Source organism: Strongylocentrotus purpuratus, unplaced genomic scaffold (assembly GCF_000002235.5).
Source record: "Strongylocentrotus purpuratus isolate Spur 01 unplaced genomic scaffold, Spur_5.0 spur5_scaffold_21, whole genome shotgun sequence".
Taxonomy (NCBI): domain Eukaryota; kingdom Metazoa; phylum Echinodermata; class Echinoidea; order Camarodonta; family Strongylocentrotidae; genus Strongylocentrotus; species Strongylocentrotus purpuratus.
Window position 1 is genome coordinate 36,713,346 of NW_022145607.1, and position 22,387 is coordinate 36,735,732.

General features: G+C 35.4%; 1 protein-coding gene across 2 annotated transcripts; it reads left to right on the forward strand.

Annotated features, from left to right (window-relative positions):
- Nucleotides 1–3,537: 3,537 nt before the first annotated feature.
- LOC583736 (organic cation transporter protein) lies at nt 3,538–19,480 on the forward strand. Of its 2 annotated transcripts, none has more exons than XM_030994697.1 (11): nt 3,538–3,878; nt 9,016–9,273; nt 10,365–10,468; nt 11,061–11,215; nt 11,770–11,935; nt 12,547–12,685; nt 13,173–13,264; nt 14,061–14,269; nt 14,882–14,990; nt 18,407–18,616; nt 19,223–19,480. In XM_030994697.1, the coding sequence occupies exons 1-11, from the start codon at nt 3,729–3,731 to the stop codon at nt 19,383–19,385; spliced, it is 1,755 nt and encodes a 584-aa protein (XP_030850557.1). In that variant the 5' UTR covers nt 3,538–3,728; the 3' UTR covers nt 19,386–19,480. The 2 variants fall into 2 exon arrangements, with proteins under 2 accessions (XP_030850557.1, XP_030850556.1); XM_030994696.1 differs by lacking the exon at nt 3,538–3,878 and adding an exon at nt 7,477–7,790.
- Nucleotides 19,481–22,387: the final 2,907 nt, after the last annotated feature.

Genomic DNA, 22,387 nt, shown 5'->3' on the forward strand with positions numbered 1-22,387 from the left:
CCTGTGATGTAACTTTGGCTTTCAATACATACATGTTAATAACATATATACATAACAAATAATTAACTTAGCTATGAAAGAAGTTTTCAGACAATAAAGGCACTTAATATGTGGATTACATGAGACTGGAGTGTTGACAAAGTAAGCAGATTTTGATATCATAACTACCTGATGATGTGATACGACGGTCAAACAGCAAATAGACATTAAAATAAGCAAATAAATGGTAAAGCACAGAACTATTAAAGCCATAAATGAGGATCGTGAACAGTTGAAGGTGAAAATAGCTAACCAAGCTCGTACTTTCTAAAAACAAAAGACAAAATGAAGTTCGACGACATTCTGAAGACGGTTGGGGAATTTGGACGGTATCAGCGGCGTCTCTATATCATTGTGATCATCTTAAAGTTCACAGTTTCCTGGGCCTCACTGGTAGTAGTTTTCCTCAATGCATCTGTCGACCACTGGTGTGCGGTAAGAATATAACAGAATTAAAACACTCAAGCAATACATGATTATAGCAATAGATGTTGATTAATCACAATTGTAATAAATCTATAAATATTGCAACCTAAAGGTATGTTTGACAGTTGTTGAGCTGTCAGTTTTATTTTTCTTCTCATGATGTTCATGGCCAATAAACAATTGCTGTAAACGGGATGTCAAAAAACGAATGCAACGAGATTTTTTCTTTGCAACATCTCACAAAGTACTCATTCATTCTCAAGAAAACTTCGTAGGTAGTGTTGAATCAGTTTCACCTAAAATTTGCGTAATTTTTTACAAAGATCTCTGCTAAACAAACAAATTCATGATCATTTTATGTTGTTGTAAAAACGAAGCGTATTTTAATCGTTACAAGGATAGCGCGTGAAATAGCTCTGGTGCACAATAAGTATTTTGGTGCCTTCAGATTTTGTATCAGACTCTCAATACAACTTCAATCTTGTTACAACATCGATGTATCAAATTATGATAAATTTATTTTAAAAATTGATGTCTTCATACAGTATAACATATTTTGTAAAGACAAAATGGCCATATTACATAGTTAAATTCCCGTTTTTACTTTGAAAAGTGCCCCTGTTATTTTTTTTAATGCCCCTTCCCCTTTTCATCTCTAATATGAGTTATGTGTTCGTATTTTCTGGTTTTGGTAATGAGATGGGCTGCCATATTCTGAATACGTTGTAGTGCATGAAGAAATGGTAGAGTTCGGTAAGCTAAGTACAATCCGTTGCATTAATCTAAATGAGAAGTCATAAAAGCATTGATAAATCGTACTGTAGACTGTCTGTGCAAATATTCTCGAGGTATACTAACCCTTGAGACATGATTAAATCACGAGGAATGTTGCCACTTTTGTAATCAAATCATTTTTACATGTTCTCTCTGTCCAGCTCTGTCTAACTATGTCTCTCTCTCTCTCTCCCTCCCTGTCTGTTTCTATCTCTCTCTCTCTCTCTGTCTCTCTATTTATGTCCCTTTCTATCTCTCTGTCTCTCTCTCCCTCCCTGTCTGTTTCTATATCTCTCTCTCTCTCTCTGTCTCTCTATTTATGTCCCTTTCTATCTCTCTGTCTCTCTCTGTCTGCCTCCCTGTTTTTCCCTGTCTCTCTCTTTCTCTCTCTCTCTCGACCTCCCTGTCCCTCTCTTTCTTTTTCTCATTCTGTCTCTACCTGTCTCTATCTGTCCCTCTGTCTGTCTACCTGTCTCTCTGTGTCTCTCTATCTCTGGAGGATTTGATTTGATTTGATTTTGTTTATTTCTGTTTGATTTTCTTTTTCTTTTGCACTTTTACTAATATATAACAAACAAAACATTGCACATTTTACACATGACAAAAGAATACACGTAAGGCTGGCTGTAACTAATCGAGAACATCAAACAAGAGGGTTGACAAAGTAAGCAAAGCTTGATAGCATGACTACCCTCGATGGATACATTATAATACAAATATGGAGGAAAGATATTGGTAAAAGGGGAAAGAGACAGAGAGAGAAAAAAAAAACTACCCTCAATGGATACATAATAATATAATATGGAGGAAAAATATTGGTAAAGGGGGAACAAGGGAGAAGGGGGGGGGGGGCAAGATGGGAGATGTACATCAACATTCACAGATGTATGTATGTGAAGCTCGATCATTCCAAAGTATCATTAAACGTCTATCTTTTGTGGTAGTAAGAAGCAACACGAGATAATTGTTATCACGTTTTATGATATCGTACTCAAGGGCAGGTCATAGAGTCTGCTGTCCATTAGTCTTAATCAGAGCAAACTATACGCAAAGTTTGGCCAACTAGGCTTCTGTTGGTTACATCATGGCGTTTAGTATTTCATTATGTCCTTGCCTAACAAAGCAGTAATTGAAATATTTCGCCAAATGCGATCCGGTCTGGCCAAACTCTCCTGATCCTGTTCGGTCTCCGTCTCCGTCTCTCTGTCTTTCTCTTTTTTCCTCATCTCACAACACTTTAACAAAACTATGCCGAACTTGTGTAGCTTATTATCACAAATTCATTATCAATGTAACCTTGATATCTTTATCATGATAAAGAGTAACTTATTTTCTGTCTAATGATTACATGTTCAACAAATTTCTGCCCTGGATGAATGAGCACCAGGATTTTTCTAGAAAAGTGCCGTCAAAATCTCCTTTTACCAAATTTGGGCTGATTCACTGAATGTGGGTCAGGTCATATACATGTGTTAATTTGGTTTTCAAATCCTTTTCAAAGTCAACTATGCTGTGTGTTTCAGGGGTTCTTTGTTAAGAGTGATCAATGTATTTACGATTTCACAGGACCTTGTTTAAATCCAAAGGGATTTTTAAAAATTATTTTAAAGCTGCCTACGAACTTCATGTTTCATGATCTCTCTGCTCACTTATCCATTCCACAAGTTCACATCCATAAGGTACGTTCATAAGGTATATGTCTCGAACTTAACATAAAACCCAGAGGTTACCTAACCTTAAATATGTAATAAATGTAAAAGAGTACACACATTGTTAATTTCCAAAGACATTTACAGTTAACTTTGATGAAAAAATAAAGCATCCAAAGTAAACTGAATGACAAATCATACCTTAAACAAAGTTTGATACCATGACGATCTGACGCTGCAATACGGCTGTAAAACAGGAAATAGACATGAACATGAGCAAATAAATGGTTAAGCACAGAACAATGAAAGCTATCAATCTAGATCATTTTTAATGTATACTTAATGATAAAGCAGACCTTAAACAAAGTTTGGTATACGACTGTCAAATAGCAAATAGACATAACAATCTTGTGATGGAACTTGTACTTTATTGTGATGTAACTTTAGTTATCCTGTGATGTAACTTTAGAAATTCTTTGATATGAATTTGATATATTGTGATGTTACATAGCTATATTGTGATGTAACATAAGCAATATTGTGATGTAACTTAAGCTATATATATACATAATAAATGATTAACTTAGCTATGAAAGAAGTTTTCAGACTATAAAGGAAATTAATATGGGGATTACAAGAAGTTAGAGTGCTAACAAAGTAAGCAGAGTTTGATATCATAACTACCTGATGATGCGATACGACGATCAAACAGCAAATTGACATTAAAATAAGCAAATGAATGGTTAAGCACAGAACTATTAAAGCCATAACTGAGGATCGTGAGCAGTTGGAGGTGAAAATAGCTAACCAAGCTCGTACCTTCTAAAAACAAAAGACAAAATGAAGTTCGACGACATTCTGAAGACGGTTGGTGAATTTGGACGATATCAGCGGCGTCTCTATATCATTGTGATCATCTTAAAGTTCTCAGTTTCCTGGGCCTCACTGGTAGTAGTGTTCCTCAATGCATCTGTCGACCACTGGTGTGCGGTAAGAACAGAACATAATTCGAGCACTCAAGCAATATATGATTATAGCAATAGATGTTGATTAATCATAATTGTAATAAATCTAGAAATATTGCAACCTAAAGGTATGTTTGACAGTAACGTTGAGCTGTCAGTTTTATTTTCCTTCTCATGATGTTCATGGCCTATAAACAAATGCTATAAACGGGATGTCTAAAAATAGAATGCAACGATATTTTTCTTTGCAAAATCTTACAAAGTACTCATTCATTTTCAATAAAAATAAGTAGGTAATGTTGAATTAGTATTAACTTAAATTTGCGTAATTTTTAACAAAGATCTCTGCTAAAAAAAACAAATTTATGATCATTTTAAGTTGTTTTAAAAACGAAGCATATTTCAATTGTTACAAGGATAGCGCGTTAAAAAGCACTGTTGCACAATAAGTAATTTGGTGCCTTCAAATTTTGTATCAGACTCTCAATCCAACTTCAATTCCTGTTACAAAATAAATCTTGCACATTAGGATAAACGTATTTAAACAAAATGCTCGTCTTTAAATGCTGAAGCGACAGATGTATACGCTTATTCTGCATCGATGCTACGCAACGCGTTTTCTTCATAACATTTTGGAAATTTTTGGAAATGCTACGTCCACACATAGACGAGATGGAAGTACGAGTTGCTGCGAGTTGCTGCGAGTTGCCGCGAGCTCCGACTCCGGAAACTCGGGGGGAAATGGCAAATTTTTGCAGCGAGTCTAGTCGAATTAAACGAAGCACGGCACGAGTAACAACGAGCAAACCACGAGTAGTGCCGAGTAATGCTCGAGTGATCCCGATTATGATTTAGTGGTTTAAGATTGAGTTGTCAAGATCTTCTTACAAGTAATTCCGACCTTGATACGACTCAAAAAGAGCGGGAGTTCTTTAGCCATTTTTTTCTTCCAAGATGGGTGACCAAATGGATATTGCAATCTTCTATGACCTTCTTGAAGAAGAGCCCAGTTTCAGGCCCTTGCTTCGGACCCTACCGTACCAGCGACTCCATCACTTCCTCTAAACTCTTTAGTTTAGAGGCGGCGCTTCGGGGGGGGGGGGCAGGGGGGGCACAGTACCCCCACTTTGTCAAGTACCCCTTTTTTCAAAAGAAAAAGTTCCCCTTTAAATTTGAAAGACGCTCCCCATTTTACATAGTTAAAGTGCCCCTTTTACTTTGAAAGTGCCCCTATCATTTTTGTTTAATGCCCTTCCCCTTTTCATTTCTGATAAGAACCAAGTCTTTTTACACGTGCCTTTCTTCTTTCGAAATGTTCGTATTATCTTTTGTAACACGTATCCATTTCCCTTTGCCCTTTTTAACCTATAATAAATGCTCCGTTTCACATGATAATTATAAGTGCCCCCTTTACCTCTGATAATCGCCTTTTTCAAATCTGAGAGGTGCCCCTTTTACTTTGTAAAAAGTGTCCCTTCCCTTTTCATTACTGGACGTTTTTAACTCAGATAAGCGGACCTTTTTTCACATGTGCCCGTTTTCCTTTCTAAAAAGTTACCCTTTTCCATAAGGACAGGTTACATATCAAATGAGCTTGGCAGGTGTCGTGGTATAGTAGTTCATTAACTTGACTCTCAATCCAAGGGATGAGGGTTCGGATCCCAGCCAGGCACTAATGTCCTTTGACAAACGATTTATCCACACTTGTAACTCTCCATCCTTGTGTATATGGCGAAATTACAATTTCTGGGGTAATCATGATGATAGCTGGTCCCGCAGGGAAGTGCAGTATTAATATTGATGCGGCTACTCTCTTATCAGTTATTATCTAGGCCTGTGAATGATATATGTATATGCATATAATATACAAATAAACGACAAAACGTGAGATATGATCAAATCCTGAAAGATGTTGCCGCTTTTGTAATCAAATCATTTCTACCTCCACTTCAGTATTTTTTCCTTAATGATGTTTGTAATGGTATGGTTATGTTCTCTCTGCCTCTTTCTCTCTGTCTCTCTGTTTCTCCTTTTCCCTCCCTGTCTCTCTTTCTGGAGGAAACTCGACCATTCCAAAATATAATTAAACGTTTAACTTATGTGGTATAAAAATATATAGTTTTGAGAAGAAGCAGTTAGAGGTAATTGTTATCACGTTTTATATCATCCTACTCACGGGAAAGTTTAGTTTGCCGTTTATTAGTCCTAATCAGAGCCAACTATACACAGAGTTTTGCCATCTTAGTTCAGTTGGTTACAACGTGGCGTATGTTCTTTCGTTTTGTGCTTGCCTTCCATAGCCTTTTCCCGCCATGTTTCGCCCAAGTCGAACCGGTTTGGCCAAACTCTTCTCATCACGTTCTCTCTCTCTCTCTCTCTCTCCCTTTCTTATCTCAGTACCTATATACAGATGTAACAACAAATTACCCAACTTTGGTATCTTGCTATCACAAATTCATTATCAATGTAACCTTGATATCATTATCATGATAACGAGGAACTTGTTTTCTGTCTAATGATACCATGTCATAAATTTGAGCACCAGGATTTTGAAAAAGTGCCGTCAAAATCTCCTTTTACCAAATTTGGGCTGATTCACTGAATGTGGGTCAGTTCATGTACATGTGTTAATTTATTATCATTATTTATTGGGCAAATTCATACAAGTCATACATGCAATATAAATGAAGTGAAAACGTTATAACAACAAATTATACAATGAGGAATTATTTACGATGATTTTAAATTATATCATACTGTCTACGAAATTCATGTCTCATGATCTCTCTGCTTAGTTGACCATTCCACAAGTTCACCTCCATAAGATACGTGCATAAGGTATATGTCTCGAACTTAACATGGAACTCAGAGGTTAACTAATCTTAAAGGTAAAGACCAGTTATGGTCATGCGATTGCATTGTGAAAGAAACGTTGTGGAATCGATCAGAAAAGGTTGATCATCTAGCATCTAGCATCTGCAAGGTTCTGGAATCATCAAAATGATAAGAAATTTGGACCATTCCTCTTAAAGTTACAAGCACTATACACAGAAAGATGTATATGGGACTACCCTATATCTCTCACAGACCATGAGAGAAACAAATTTACCAAATATATGAATTAGTAGGCAGTTTCCCGGCAAATTTTTTATCATCATTGTATTAGTCAAAACATATTCTTTCACATGATTGGTAATGAGAGCTTCCATTTCATTTTTTGAAATTGGGGCGTTTCCAATACTGGTCTTTACCTTTAAAGATGTAATACATGCAAACAAGAACACACGTTGTTAACTTCCAAATAAATTTACAGTTAACTGTGATTAAAGAAAGATAGCATCCCAAGTAATCTTTGCCAATTCTGGATGACTCGACGACAAAGCATACCTTAAACAAAGTTTGATATCATGACGACCTCCACGCTGCAATACGACTGTTAAACGGCATATAGACATAAACATAAGCAAATAAATGGTTAAGCACAGAACAATGAAAGCTATCAATGTAGATTATTTTGTATTTATACTTAATGATAAAGTTTACCTTAAACAAAGTTTAGTATACGACTGTCAAATATCAAATAGACGTAACAATAAGCAAATAAATGGTAAAGCACAGAACTAAAGCCTTCGGTCCTCTGGCTGCTTACTAACAATGTTACAATGGGGTATGCTTCCTTAGCAGTCAGGTAAAATAACCACCACCACTAAACCACTAAAGGTAAAGATAGCTTACCAATATCAAGCATTCTCCTGTTAGCTCGCAGTTTCTGAACACGAAAAGCAAAATGAAGTTTGACGACATTCTGAAGACGGTTGGTGAATTTGGACGATATCAGCGGCGTCTTTATATCATTGTGGTCATCTTAAAGTTTACAGTTTCATGGGCCTCCCTGGTAGTAGTTTTCCTCAATGCATCTGTTGACCACTGGTGTGCGGTAAGAATATAACAGTATATAAGAGAATTAAAACACTCAAGCAATAGATGATTATAGCAATAGATGGTGATTAATCGCAATTTCAATAAATCCAGAAATATTGCAACCTAAAGGTAATGTTTGACACTTGTTGAGCTATTAGTTTAACTTTCCTTCCCATGAATTGCATGTTCAATAAACAAGTGCTATATACGGAGTGCCTGAAAATGAATGCAACGAGATTACGAAGCACTCATTCATTCTCAAGGAAACTTCGTAGGTAATGTTGAATAATTATTACCTAAAATTTGCGTAAATGTTAAAGATATCTGTGCTAAAAAAAAAAAATTAATGATCATTTTATATTCTACAAAACGAAGAAAATTTCAATTGTTAGAAGGATAGCGCGTTAAGAATACATCTGGTGCCTGGACATTTTGTGTCAGACTCTTAATCCAACTTCAATTCACGTAACAACATAAATGTAAACAATTAGGATAAATGTAATTTCATATTTTATATAGTATATTTTGTAGAGACAAAATGGCTTTATCAAATCCAAATAATATATATAATGGGGAGAAACTTAAAAGACATGTTATGCGATATTCATAGATCTACTGAGAATACATATCCTAAAGTCAATGTTTGGTGCTTGTTGTTAAACTTTTGTTTCTTGTACTTAAGATATATTCTATATACATATTCACTAAAAAATATGGATGAAATATCACTATAAAGTTGTTCAGTGTTAGATCCACCAAGAAATTAAGAGATAGTATGACTTCAGTTTAAATGTTCACCATTAAATGCAGAAGCGACAGGTGTATTACGCTTATTCTGCATCGATGTTACGCTACGCGTTTTCTCTATAACTTTGGGGAAATGGTACGTCTTACAAAAACACGCCTAACTTTGCGATAGTAGGATGAATCATTATGAAATTCACACCGAGTTCAGAATACACTAGTACAGCACTATCTCTTAGATTCCATTGAGGATGGTTAAGTACTTTTCAAGATGTTGCCAATAAAATCTTGTTGATTTTTTTTGTGGGGGCAGTGACACCCTGTATAGTTTATTTGTTATTGCTCATTATATAAATATTCCTGAATGATGTCATAGCGCAGACAAATAACGAGAACTTCACAGATTTATTTTGTTTCATTTTATAGGGATTGTTATTTGTTTTCGTTATTCAAAACATGTTATTAAAAGCGGAATTTATATTTCCATGTCACTTAAGAGCCCCGAATGGACTCCTGGATGTGAGCAGTATGGACTTTCAGAAGAAGCTTGTGAACTGGCCCAGAAGGAAGGTAGCATCCCATCAAATTACACGTCAGATGGTGAGCTGGAGTACGCACAATGTGAAAAATATAACGTGTCAGGAGTGGGATTCTGGCCTGGGATTGATCCAGCCAATTACAGCAGCGGAACGATGTCATGTGATAGTGGATGGGTCTATGATGACAGCCAATATAAGACGACGACAGTGACAGATGTAAGAACTGACTTTGTGTATTAAAGGCCACACACTCTTTCTAAGTAATTACTTGATTAACATAGTTAATAATCCTGGAACCATTGAAATAACAGCATTAAAGGTAACGTAAGCATTCATAGTCGGGATCCCAGTCCAAAAAAAGTTTGATACTAACTATCCACCGACTATATTATTTATAACCGTTCAAACAGAATAAATGAAGAAGTGAAAGCAAACAAATGAAGACAAGCATTGGTTACGATTTTATTTATATGGATTAACGTTTACAACTTCTTTATACATACTTTTCTTGAAATTCTTCTCACAGATCTAAAAATATCCCTTTTTTTTCAATTTGCCCGATTGGATTAGGTTATCAAATACCAACTTTTCATCAAAGCTTATTACCTTTTTACCGTATTTCGTTCTGACAATATTTGGTTTTATTACTAATCCCTTCTGACCAAAGCTAAACCTTCAAAGTACGGTTCCGTAACATTTTTATCTATGGACATATTGTGAGTTTGTGGCCTATTTGTGATCCGAGGATACTGTCCTTATCTAAGGTAATCTCCTCTCAAATACTAATAATAATTTGTTCTTTCATAACGCATTTCATGTCTGCTGACCATTCAATACGCTTTACAATATACATATATAAAGTATAACAAGATCATAAAAAAACGTGTTATGCAGTTTTTATTGTATTTGTTCCAAGCCAAAATAAGTACAATAAGTACAAATAAAGAGTCAGTCATCTCCAATATACATTAATGGTCACGAACAACACAATTGGCATAGACTGACAGTTGGCAAATAAATTATCCAGCATCAAGCAAATAAAAGGGAGAGGCGTCATGTATTCAACTTTTTCCATGGTAAAATTTGGTGCTTAGATATTCCGGTTGGCGACAGAGACCTAAAAGGATCATTAGTTTGGATCTTTATCAATTAAAAGAGTCAAATGTTTACCTATAACCAATGTTCCCCCCCTTTCTGTCTGCCCGTTCGTCTCTCTCTCTCTCTCTCTCTTTCTTTCTCTCTCCCTCTCTCTCTCTCTCTCTTTCTTTCTCTCTCTCTCTCTCTCTCTATCTCTCTCTTCCATACAGTTTGACCTTGTATGTGGCAAGGATGGCCTCACCCAGGTATCTCAGTCTATCTTCTATGGAGGATTCTTAGCGGGTTCTATTTTCTTCGGCATCCTTTCAGATATGTAGGTTGACACTGTCACTTTCTTCAGGAGTTTCTTCATAATTTTCTCTTCGCAAATCGCGAATGAAAGCAAAAATAGAAATGTATGGTTTAGTTCGATATTTAATTTCTCAAGGTGAGTCATGTTCATTCAAAGCTATTTTCGAACTAATATGTGTTTTACGTTATAAACAAAACTTTACCGCAGCTACGAAATAGAAGCTTTGATGGTTATCATCAGAGGCTTGCAGCAGTCGCCTGTTGGTGTCAGTAGGAGGGATTGGGAACCAGAGAAGTGTTGAACCTTGTGAAACTTGGTATACCTTCAATTACAAAAAGATCCTGGCAACTGAACAAATGTTTTGTACATCATAATTATAGATTTGTATTCATACACATAAAACAATAGTGCAACTCAAGTAATAGAGTGTACTATGCAGAGCGGAATTGTACGGAAAATAATATGTAAAATGTGAACGTTCTGTTCTTCAAAATGGCTCTCTATATTGTATATGAATCTCCATAATTCCATAGATTCGGGCTAAATAAATGTTTAACTGTTGACCATTTGATAACAGCATTTACCATCATCATAATGATTTTTATTACTACAGCATTGGACGGTGGTGGTGTCTTCTCATTGCGAACGTCATCTCACTTGTTTCTGGAACTGCTCTTGCCTTTTCGCCCAATTGGTGGTTCTTTGCTACCATGCGTTTCTTTATGGGGTTCGGTAACATTGCTTTCAACCTTATCCTGTATGTCATAGGTAAGAGAGATCCGTAAAGATAAAGATCGGTAGTGGGAAAATTGCGGTTCAGGAGTTTTGGGTGCAAAATATCCATTCAATATTGTTTTTAAAATATCGCCCACAGAGGTTTAGATGGCAATAATTCAACCTAAATTCGCAAAAAAGCAGGAATATATCAATATATGCTCAAGTGTTCAATGTTGTGTGCATTCGCGATATCTATCCAGGCCGGATCGATATGATAATTTACCAAATATATCATTTATTAATAGGCGGTTGAAAGAAAATTATTTATACCCCTCGTAAATTTGATGTTTTTGGACGGGTTGAACAAGGGCCTTTGTTGAATACTTTCATTACAAAGCTTTAATTCGTCACATTCTCAAGAAACATAAAACGGGACAAATCAATAGTCCACATGCTTAATTTATATACACACTTACAAAATTTACACACATGTATATATATATATATATATATGTTGCGGTGGGTGTTTGTGTGGCCGTGTTTTATGTTAGCATTATGTTTACTCACCATATTCTTTTCTCACATCTTGATTTCTGGTTTATAAGGTACCGAGTTTATTGGGCCATCTAAACGAAATTTAGTTATGTTAGCTGGGATCAGCTACGCTGTTGGATACATGTTCCTTGCTCTGCCGGCATACTACATTCGATCATGGCGTACATTGCAACTGGTCGTGACTGCACCTCTTCTGCCCATGTTTATCGCTTTCATGTAGGGAATTTTGTGTGTTACTTTACATTTTGGTACATTTTGTCAATATTTACAATGAAATACATCATTGGCAGTGCTTCTTTATGCAATGTTTTTTTTTTTACTCTGTACAAAACATACATGATACATTTCTTGCAGTAATATGTCATCATCATCACAGAGAGAACAAGTAGAAGAAGAGGAGGCAGCCTTACTAATAGTCGTACTAGTAGTCGTTGTAGTTGTAGTAAAAATAGTAGAAGGAGTGGTTTTAGTAGCAGTGGAATTAGTATAAGGATAGTGGTAGCCTAGTATCGGTAGTAGTGGTAGTAATAATATCAGTGGTAATAGTTGCAGTAGTTGTAGTAGTAGTGGGATATAAGTAGTAGCAGTAGCAGCAGCAGCAGCAGCAGCAGCAGCAGCAGCAGCAGCAGCAGTAGTAGTAGTAGTAGTAGTAGTAGTAGTAGTAGTGGCGCTTCGACAAGTTCTGATTTTACGGAACTTACTGCCTTCTTTGCAATGTATTTATCTGTATTGGCGAATATATTGTAACGTATTTTGTCATAGTGAAATTAATATGAATTTCAATCAATCAATCTGATCGATTGACTGTTTCCTTCAATGAATTCAAGATGGCTGCCTGAGTCTGCAAGATGGCTTATCTCTGTCGGGAAATACGACAAGGCCGAAAAAATTATCAACAAGGTGGCCGAAGTCAACAGGGCCGAGCTCCCAAGCCCTCTTTTCACCAAAGAATACACGACAGAGCAGGTAACATAATTATACAGCTTGTTATGTGTGGGTGCGCAAGTGTGTGTTGAGTGGGAACGTGTGTGAAATAGAATAAATGATAAATAACACTTAAAATCTTGTCGAAATTTCGTTTATCGAATCAAATATTAATTAGCTTCCTTCTCTTGCTCACCCACCTATTTCTATTTCGAAATCTACCTCCTTCCCTTCTCAAACACCCCCTTCACCACCCCCTACACACACACACACACACGCACGCACGCACACACACACACGCACGCACACACACACACACACACACACACATACAAGCACGCACAAACACCCAAACATAAACTCACATACACCCTCCCCTCTCTCTCTCTCTTTCTCTCTCTCTATATCCACTTATACATTGTTATCAGTTCAGTTCATTTCATTTATCTGGATACGATATTTTTTTGATACATTGCATTTTGTCTTGAAAAGCTATTATTACATGACACTTATTTCTCTTCCATGACAGGATGAGATCCGCAAGGCCCGTAGACCTACGGTAGTTGATTTGGTTCGTACACCGAGAATGAGAATGAGGACAATTAACATGGTTTTTATATGGTAACTCTCAATTAATCATCAATAACCATCGTGAAATTCATTTTATTGTTGATTCGATGTCTGTTTTATTCACGAACCTTTACTTTAACCAATGTTGACCAAACACAGAGGTTCCACTTTCTTTTTGATACAGTTAATTCACCCATAAGTGCAGGTACGATGATAAATTTATGTGCATTGATAAGGGAAGTTGTTTTGGACAATAATGGCTTGCCATAATGTTTTACGGTTGTTATTTTACTTTCCTGGTCAAATTGAACAGAATGTATTGACATCGGATTTAGAATTATCCAAAGTAGTTTCTTTAACCTAACAGATCCAGATTCTTGTTCTTGCCACGTTACTATATTCTTGATGTCTCTTTTAATCCCACCTTTCACCCTAACCACTCTTCCCCTTCTCCCCCCCTCGCTTTCCCCCTTTCCTTCCCCCTCCGCTTCCCCCTTCTCCTTCGCTTACACATTCCCCTCCCCTTCCTCTCTGCTGCCCCTTTCCTCCAACTTCCCCCTAACCCTTCCTTTTCCCTTCCCCGTCCCCTTTCCCTACCCCGTCCCCTCCCCCTAACATCCTCCTTCCCTCTAACATCTCTTTCCCCTTCCCTTCTTCTTCATTTCCCCTACCCCTCACCGTTCCCCTTCCATTTCCCTTCCATTCTCCTCCCCCTCCCCCCTCCCCTTCCCCTTCTCCTCCCCTTTTACTCCACCCCATTCCCCTTCCCTTCCTCCTTTCCCTCCTCTTCCCATCTCTTCTACCCTTCCCTCCTCCTTCCCCTCCATCTCTTTCTTCTCTTTTTTAGGATGGTGAATTCGATGGTTTACCACGGCTTGTCTCTGAATAGCTCAAATCTCGGCACCAATGACTATGTTGCATTTGCTATTTCTGGTGGCATCGAGATCCCAGCATACCTTGTCGATATTGTCATAGTCGAAGTTTTTGGTCGAAGGCTTAGTCTTTTCTTCTGTATGATGCTGGGAGGGCTGGCTTGTCTCTCAACTGCCTTCATACGTAAGAAGATTTTGTTTCACAATCTAGTAATGAAATTATTGTGATACTATGCAGTTCTCTATAAAAAAAAAAATTAAAAAACTTCATACGATTGACTGTGATACTTTTGATTTTAAAAACATGTGTGACCCAATCATTGGCTACTTTAAATTTAACTAAATTTTGGGGCATGTAATATACAAGCATAAAATTAAACATGCCCTACTATTTTCCTAAACAAATAAATTAATTTAAAGTTCTTAACATGTGAATAACGTGTGACTCAGACTGATCACTTAGCTTGAGAAAGTCCTCAAAAGTGGATGAAAGCTTGCATAACAAATTTAAGGTTGGTAGAAGCTTAAAAAACTACATGTTATGTGAATAACATATTGTTAAGTTACTAATGTTAAATTATTATTTACTGAGATCTTCGTAAAACATAATTGTTTCCCATGTTTTTTGTTATGCATCATTATTAGGAAATAATTAATAAATTAACTTGACCTAACTTGACCTAGCTTGACCTGTAACTTGAACTTGTATTTGAACAAGATATTTTCTAACCTGTGATTATTCTGGATATTTGAAAATGGTAAATATCTGTCTGAATTTCACTTGATTTCATAATAGCCCCTGGCGTTGGCCTAACGACCGTGGCTATGATCGGAAAGTTTGGAATATCTGGCTCATTCACCATTATCTATCTCTACACTATGGAGATTTACCCAACGAACATCAGGTATATACAGAAATCCACCCCAGGGAGTGGAAAATGTGTACTGTTATGTGATGAATAGTTATTTGAATCCAGTGACCTGGATAACATGAATATGAGTAAGCGCTTAAGTTTGTTGAACCTGGTATAGCTCATTATTATAAAAGCAGGCGTTATCATTGTAATTAGTACTGTTATCATGATTATCTTTACAACTACTGATCATCATCAATATCATTATCACATTACCGAAAAATCAGAGTCCTGGGGAGTGTTTCACAAAGATCCTAAGTAGAACTTAACACTAAGTTGGACTTAAAAAGTATGGACAGCCATTGGAGCCTTAAAATGAAATATATTAAAAAGCAAAAAATTGGAGTATTTTAGATTTTTCATCAATTCCACATCAAGAACATGAAATCTCCCATTATAATAGAAAATATGAATGATTTGAATCAACATTTTATGCCTTCTAAAAAAAAAAAAAAAAAAATGTTTTCAAGGATGCTAATGGCTTCCCATAAATTTTAAGTCCAACTTAGAGATTTATTTTATTTTATTTATTCATCATCAATAACATCAGTGATTAAACATTTGAATACATCGTGAATGGTACATGTTCATAAATGAATATTATAGATCATATTAAAGAAAAACCTAACAAAGTATTGATATGCTAGACATATGTCTTTTCTCATAGAATATAGAAGGTGATGAAAAGGAGCCAAATAATAGCACATGTGCTAGTCGAGTCTGGCCCCTGTTCTTAGCACACACTTGGCAAAAATAAATATATCATTATCAAAAAATAAAACTTGACAGTAGAAGTATACATGTTGAGTAATACCGTAGCACAATTTCTACACTCCAAATATAATTATGAAGAGGATATACCAGGTTAAAAAGTCATAGATACATGTATCTACAGATTATTTATACAAAAAATTGCATTTTTTTGACAAAAAAAAAACAACAAAAATGTAATATGGAGATTATTTACAATATATACATGTGTACTTGCATAATTCAATCACTTATTCATCAAGTAATCGTTGAGATGTTTACGAAAAGTGTTTCTAGACCCTTTGTTTTTGATTTCATCGGGAAGTTCATTCCATAATCGGGTTCCTACACAAGTTACTGAAAATTTGCCTTGTGTTGTTTTATACAGTGGTATACGTAGATGGCCCTTTTCTCTTTTTCTTGTATTGTATCTATGCTCAATTTTATCACAATAATCCGTCAAACAGTGAGGTAAATTATTATGTACTAGGTCATACATAAATGTACATAGAGACAACTCATAGAACTTGTTAATATCTAAGATTTTCAATTCGTAAAACAATGGTGCTGAACGACTCATAAAATGGCTAAATGTGATTGTCCGTATGGCCATCTTCTGTGTATACAGTATGCAATTTAAGTGAGACTTGTAAGTGCTCCCCCACACTTCAATTCCGTATGATATATGAGGTTGAATAAAGGTTTTATACAACAACACTAGGATATTTCTAGGCACAAAATGCCGTAAGCGGAAGAGGATTCCTACTTTTTGTCTGATGCATTTATTAACCATTTGTATGTGGGGTTTCCAAGTCAAGTGTTTATCAATCTTTATCCCAACAAAGAGCGAAGAATCAACTTCTATTATTTCAGCTTCTGATATAGCCAGTTGCCCTTGAACATTAATCTGCCGTCTCTGGTTTCTTATTAGCATATAACTCGTCTTTTGTAAATTAATTGTCAGTTTATTAGCATTACACCAGTCTGAAACAATTTGAAGATTTGTGTTCACTTCAGTCATATCAATTTCTTTTTGCCCTTCAGGAAATGTATGGAATAAGTTTGAGTCATCCGCAAAGAGTCGAAAGTTAAAGTAACGTGTAGCAAATGGCATATCATTAATATAAAGTAGGAAAAGCGTTGGGCCTAGGACAGAGCCTTGCGGTACACCACATGTTAAAGGCAGCATGGGAGATGTTACATTTCCGTACTGTACAAATTGAAATCTTCTATAAAAATAGTCCTTAAACCACTGTAATGCTATTCCTCGTATTCCATAGTGTGAAAGTTTGCTGTATAAAATATCATGATTAATTGTATCAAATGCTTTCTTAAAGTCTACAAATATCCCAAGTGTGATTCTTCCCTCATCCATTGAATTCCTCAAAGTGTTAACTAAATTTATCATTGACAATTTTGTACTGTATTTTTTACGGAAGCCATACTGGTGCTCATATAATACATGATTTTTTTCAAGAAAGTCAAGAAGCCTATTATTTACAATTTTTTCAAAAACCTTCCCAAGAACAGGTAATACTGAAATAGGTCTATAATTTCCTGCTTCATCTTTAGGTCCTTTCTTATAAACACGTGTCACTTTTGCTATTTTAAAGGCATCTGGGAATTTACCAGAGGTGAAAGACAGATTGAAAATAAATGTAAGGGGAGAAGTTACATAGTGCACAGCATCTTTTATCAGCTTGATTGGCATATTATCATACCCACTAGCTTTCTTTACATTCAAGGCTATTAAATGGTTGTTAACCTCAGTCTCAGACTCTCAGTAACTGGTTTCCAGAAGAAAGATTTGTCTACACCATCGTCTAAAACTTTCTCTGTATTACGATTTGTGTTTGGTATGGCATTCGCCAAATTTGGACCAACATTAACAAAGAAGTCATTAAATGCATTTGCAATATCTTGTTCATTACACAGGGTTTCATTAGTACCAGTATCATTCACACACAATTTATCCACCACTGTTGGCTTAAACGAATTGTTTCCACCACTTAAAATCTCGTTTACAGTCTTCCATGTTTTGCTAGTATCACCCTTATTTTCAAGGAATATCCTACTATAGTAATTTCTCTTTGAGTTTCTGATTATTGTAGTTAACATATTCCTGTACTTCTTGTATGTTGTTAAATAGACAGGATTGTGGTTGGTGGCAAGAACCTGTGAATACATTGTATGTTTCTTTGTTATGGAATTCATTATAGCTTTTGTAATCCAAGGTTTCTTAGGTTCGTTCTTTCTCCTTTTACCGTGTTGAGCTACAACAACTTAGGATCTTTGTGAAACACCCCCCAGGAATTTTGTTCCGTTTATTACTAACTTATTTGTTGTACTTGAATGTTGAGTGTGTTAATATTGACACTGCAAAATAATTATATTCTTGTAGCCTTGTAGTCATGGTAGTATAAAAACCCAAACCGTGTTTTTGTGCTTTAAACGTGTGGTCCTTAACTTGTGGATTATGATATCCTTGTCAAATAGATTAGAGATTAAGTGATAACAAATAGTAATAAACTGTTTATATAGCACACAGATAGCATCCCTGTGTTATTTGCCTAGATCGTCCCATTTTATTCATTACACAATGCCCAGTTTCTAATAATAATATTTGTTATTATTATTTTCTTCTCTCCCCTATGTAGAGGCGTCGCTATCGGCAACTGTTCTATGTTCAGCAGAATAGCAGGCATATTAGCTCCTCTTGTTCTCCTCCTCAGCAAGTATTGGGACCCCCTTCCTCTTGTTATCTACGGGTCTTTATCCGTCATGGCTTCTCTGGTTGCCCTAGCCTTGCCCGAGACACGAGGCAAGAAACTCCCAGAGACGCTGGAAGAAGGAGAACGATTTGGCTTGTAAGTCTATGCGGACCATCTCTATCATGATGATGTCGGGCTTTTACTCCTCTAAAATCGAATTCGATAGATTATTGTTTGCAATTTTTTTTTTTACAGTGGCCCATATTTCTATAATGCTCTTGAGGAGCCATTCCAACAGTCATCAAGGTTATTTTTGTTCAAACATAATACTTAGGTAAATAAAAAGTTACACAACCAATGTTAAACTATAGATTGACTGTAAGAGAAGGCTATTCAGTGTCCATGCTAATTCTGTGCTTGTGTTTGTTTGATGTGTTGTCCCGTTCCGTGTGATCGTGTATTGTCTGTCGGGGTCATAACCTTTTACGGTGTTTTGGTGTTGTTGTTAATATTAAGTATGATGCGAATACTGTTTTATTTACACCACTTACATGAACATTTTTTTTTAAAGGAAAGCTATATATACATATTGAGGCTCATCCTTTTCGCATTTCCTATCCTTGTTCTTCTCTACCCTGATCTTCTCACAAAGATTTAACTTAAAACTAAAGTTATTCAAGACACCCGATAGAAATACATCGTTGTGACTATTTATCTAAATACCTTAAATCTCTAACTCTTTCTCTTCTCTTAATCTTGTAGGAAAGATGATATTGATGAGAACTCCGAGGAACGAAAATCCCAGGATGAAGTTTACGAAGCTCAGGAAGATAAAGACGTATCGGATGAGTTTAGAGACAGGAAGGACATCACAAATGGAGTCACTCACGACAATCCCGTATTCCATATGGAGGAAGAGAAATAAAAGACCCTCTTATCTCTTTACGCCTTATTCTAATATCACGCGGCAAAACCGCGGCGGCTTTTTCTTTTTCTATACTGACGTAAAGTACAGTGCGTCCCAGAAAAAACGAAACTGAGAACTATCGATGTTTTATCATAACTTAATCACAATTATAATTAATAAATGACACATATTTGGAAAGCTTAGATCCTTCTCTTTTATTTGATGCAACTCATGTGATGCATATTTCACGCATGAGTGATTAACAACAATTTGAAGAGAGGATACCGAAAAGTCGTTTGGCGGGCGGTATCTGAATTTCAAAGAGAAAATCAAATTTCGAAAAAGTTCATTTTTTGCCCTTTCATATGACACCTCAATCAGGAAAAATGAGCCAGGAATAATAAAAGAGTCTTTCGTCTTTCGTCTTTCGTCTTCTTTGTGCATGGCTGATCCTCAACGAAACGGAGTTAGGTCTTTTGTCAACTATGTGTGTTGCTACGGCAGGCAGTCGAATTCGTTTAATCAAATTATGGAAATGCAAGCATTACTTTAAAACAAACAGAACTTTTTTATTCCCGGCTTATTTTTCCTGATTGAGGTGTCATATGAAAGGGCAGACAATTAATTGTCTAGATATAAAATTATGCGGTTTACCGCGTCATGTTGGAGCAAGCCTTCATCAATTAAAATTGACCAGATTAGGAATAAAAAGATGTCTCAGCGAGAAACGGCGAAATGGCAGTAAAAAGGCGGGAAATGGACGGTGAAAGACGGAAGGATACAGAGACAAAGAGATATTGTTAGAAGAAAGTGGAAAGGTAAAAGAAGAAAACAAAATGACCGAAAGAGAGGCAGTGGGAGCGTGTGTTTCGAAGGAAATATATTTGATACTTTCACTATTAATATACCTTTTATTCTTTACGCATTGTTTATTTTCTGGAAAAAATGTATGTTCATAGATAAATATATATACATAACCTTATTCTATGTATTTGCTTTTATAAATATGACTTTCAGAATGTTTCGTCATATACTATATCTTTCATTTATGGTCATTTAATCATGTGTGACTACTATTGGTGTTTACATTAGCTTTATTACTTTCTTTGTATTTTTGAGATATGAAATTTCGTGTATGTCATGCACAATGTGTTATATGATATAACATTCGTATGTGTAGACAGATAATATTGATATGAATCAATAATGTTTTATAGATAATATACCAAAACAATACAATAAAATGCATATACAACTAGAATTATTCTTGTCATCATATCCAGTCTGACTACTGAAATATATTTGATACTTTCACTAACCTTCAACCTAATTTGCTATTATGCAAACGCTAAAATTGTTGCCAAGAAACTACTCGAACGTCCCAGAAAGGCAGCAAAACGTATCACAGGAGCCGATCTAACATCCATAGAAGATCTGTATCAGAAAAATGCCCTCTCTAAAGTAAAACAAATAATGCATGACCCCTCGCACCCACTGAATGAGCATTTCAATTATAACAGATCTGGAATACGCCTGTGCACACCACGAACTCAACGTGCACGTTTCCGAAGATCCTTTATCCCCGACTCTATTCATCTTTTCAATTCCAAAGCAAAACGTGTTTGATTACTATGAACTTACCATGTCAATGTATTAATATAAATGTAATATAATATAAATTTCAAATATATGCCATGAATGTTGCATCCAACTATCAATTACCGTTTGAGCCAGTAACTACAATCTATGTGTCATCAATAAACTTAACAATAAAAACGATGCCCGTAATAATTATACTACTCAAAATGGTAATCGATAATAATAATAATAATAATAATAATAATAATAATAATAATGATGATACAAATGACAATAAAAATGATTTATGTATTTGTTATCATTTTAATATTTACTATGAAATAATCATTGATATTAAATAATTCAGCTTCATATTTTGTAAAATGGAATCTGATATTACCTCTTTAACCACCATATATACCGTGGCTTACATATATATTACCTCATCTATTGTATGTTTATCATATGTGTATGTTTATCTCTGTCATGTAATATTTCATTTATATATCTGTATCGCAATACTCTGTAACCAGTGCTAAACAAATTTCCTGAAAAGGACAATAAACTATTATACTTATACTTATACTTATTAATATACCTTTTATTCTTTACGCATTGTTTATTTTCTGGAAAAAATGTATGTTCATAGATAAATATATATACATAACCTTATTCTATGTATTTGCTTTTATAAATATGACTTTCAGAATGTTTCGTCATATACTATATCTTTCATTTATGGTCATTTAATCATGTGTGACTACTATTGGTGTTTACATTAGCTTTATTACCTTCTTTGTATTTTTGAGATATGAAATTTCGTGTATGTCATGCACAATGTGTTATATGATATAACATTCGTAGGTGTAGACAGATAATATTGATATGAATCAATAATGTTTTATAGATAATATACCAAAACAATACAATAAAATGCATATACAACTAGTATTATTCATGTCATCATATCCAGTCTGACTACTGAAACTTATCAAATTTTAAGGATCTATACTTTGAAGCCGAATGAAAATGGCAACGACGATGAATGAGAGATAAGATGGGAGATAAGATAATGCAGATTATTAAAAACAAAGAAAATTATAACTTATTTAAATGTGTAACTAAAGATAAGGTAGATGAAAGGGAGACTGAGCTAATTTTGTGATCATTTTGATTATTCCAAAAACCTCACAGTATACACCAATACATATGTGCTACATGGCCAACCTTTTCCCATCGCTTTTACAACGTTTCTTTCACGCTGTAATCGCCTGACTAGAACTTATATTTATCTTTAAGATGTAGGGGCACTATACCCCCCCCCCCCGCTCTTCAAGTTCCTGCTCAATGTTTGACTGCATCTGGAAGTAATTTATTGTTGTATATAATCGTTAAATTAATTTCAGTACGCGCGTGATCAATCTTAATAATATCACGTTTCG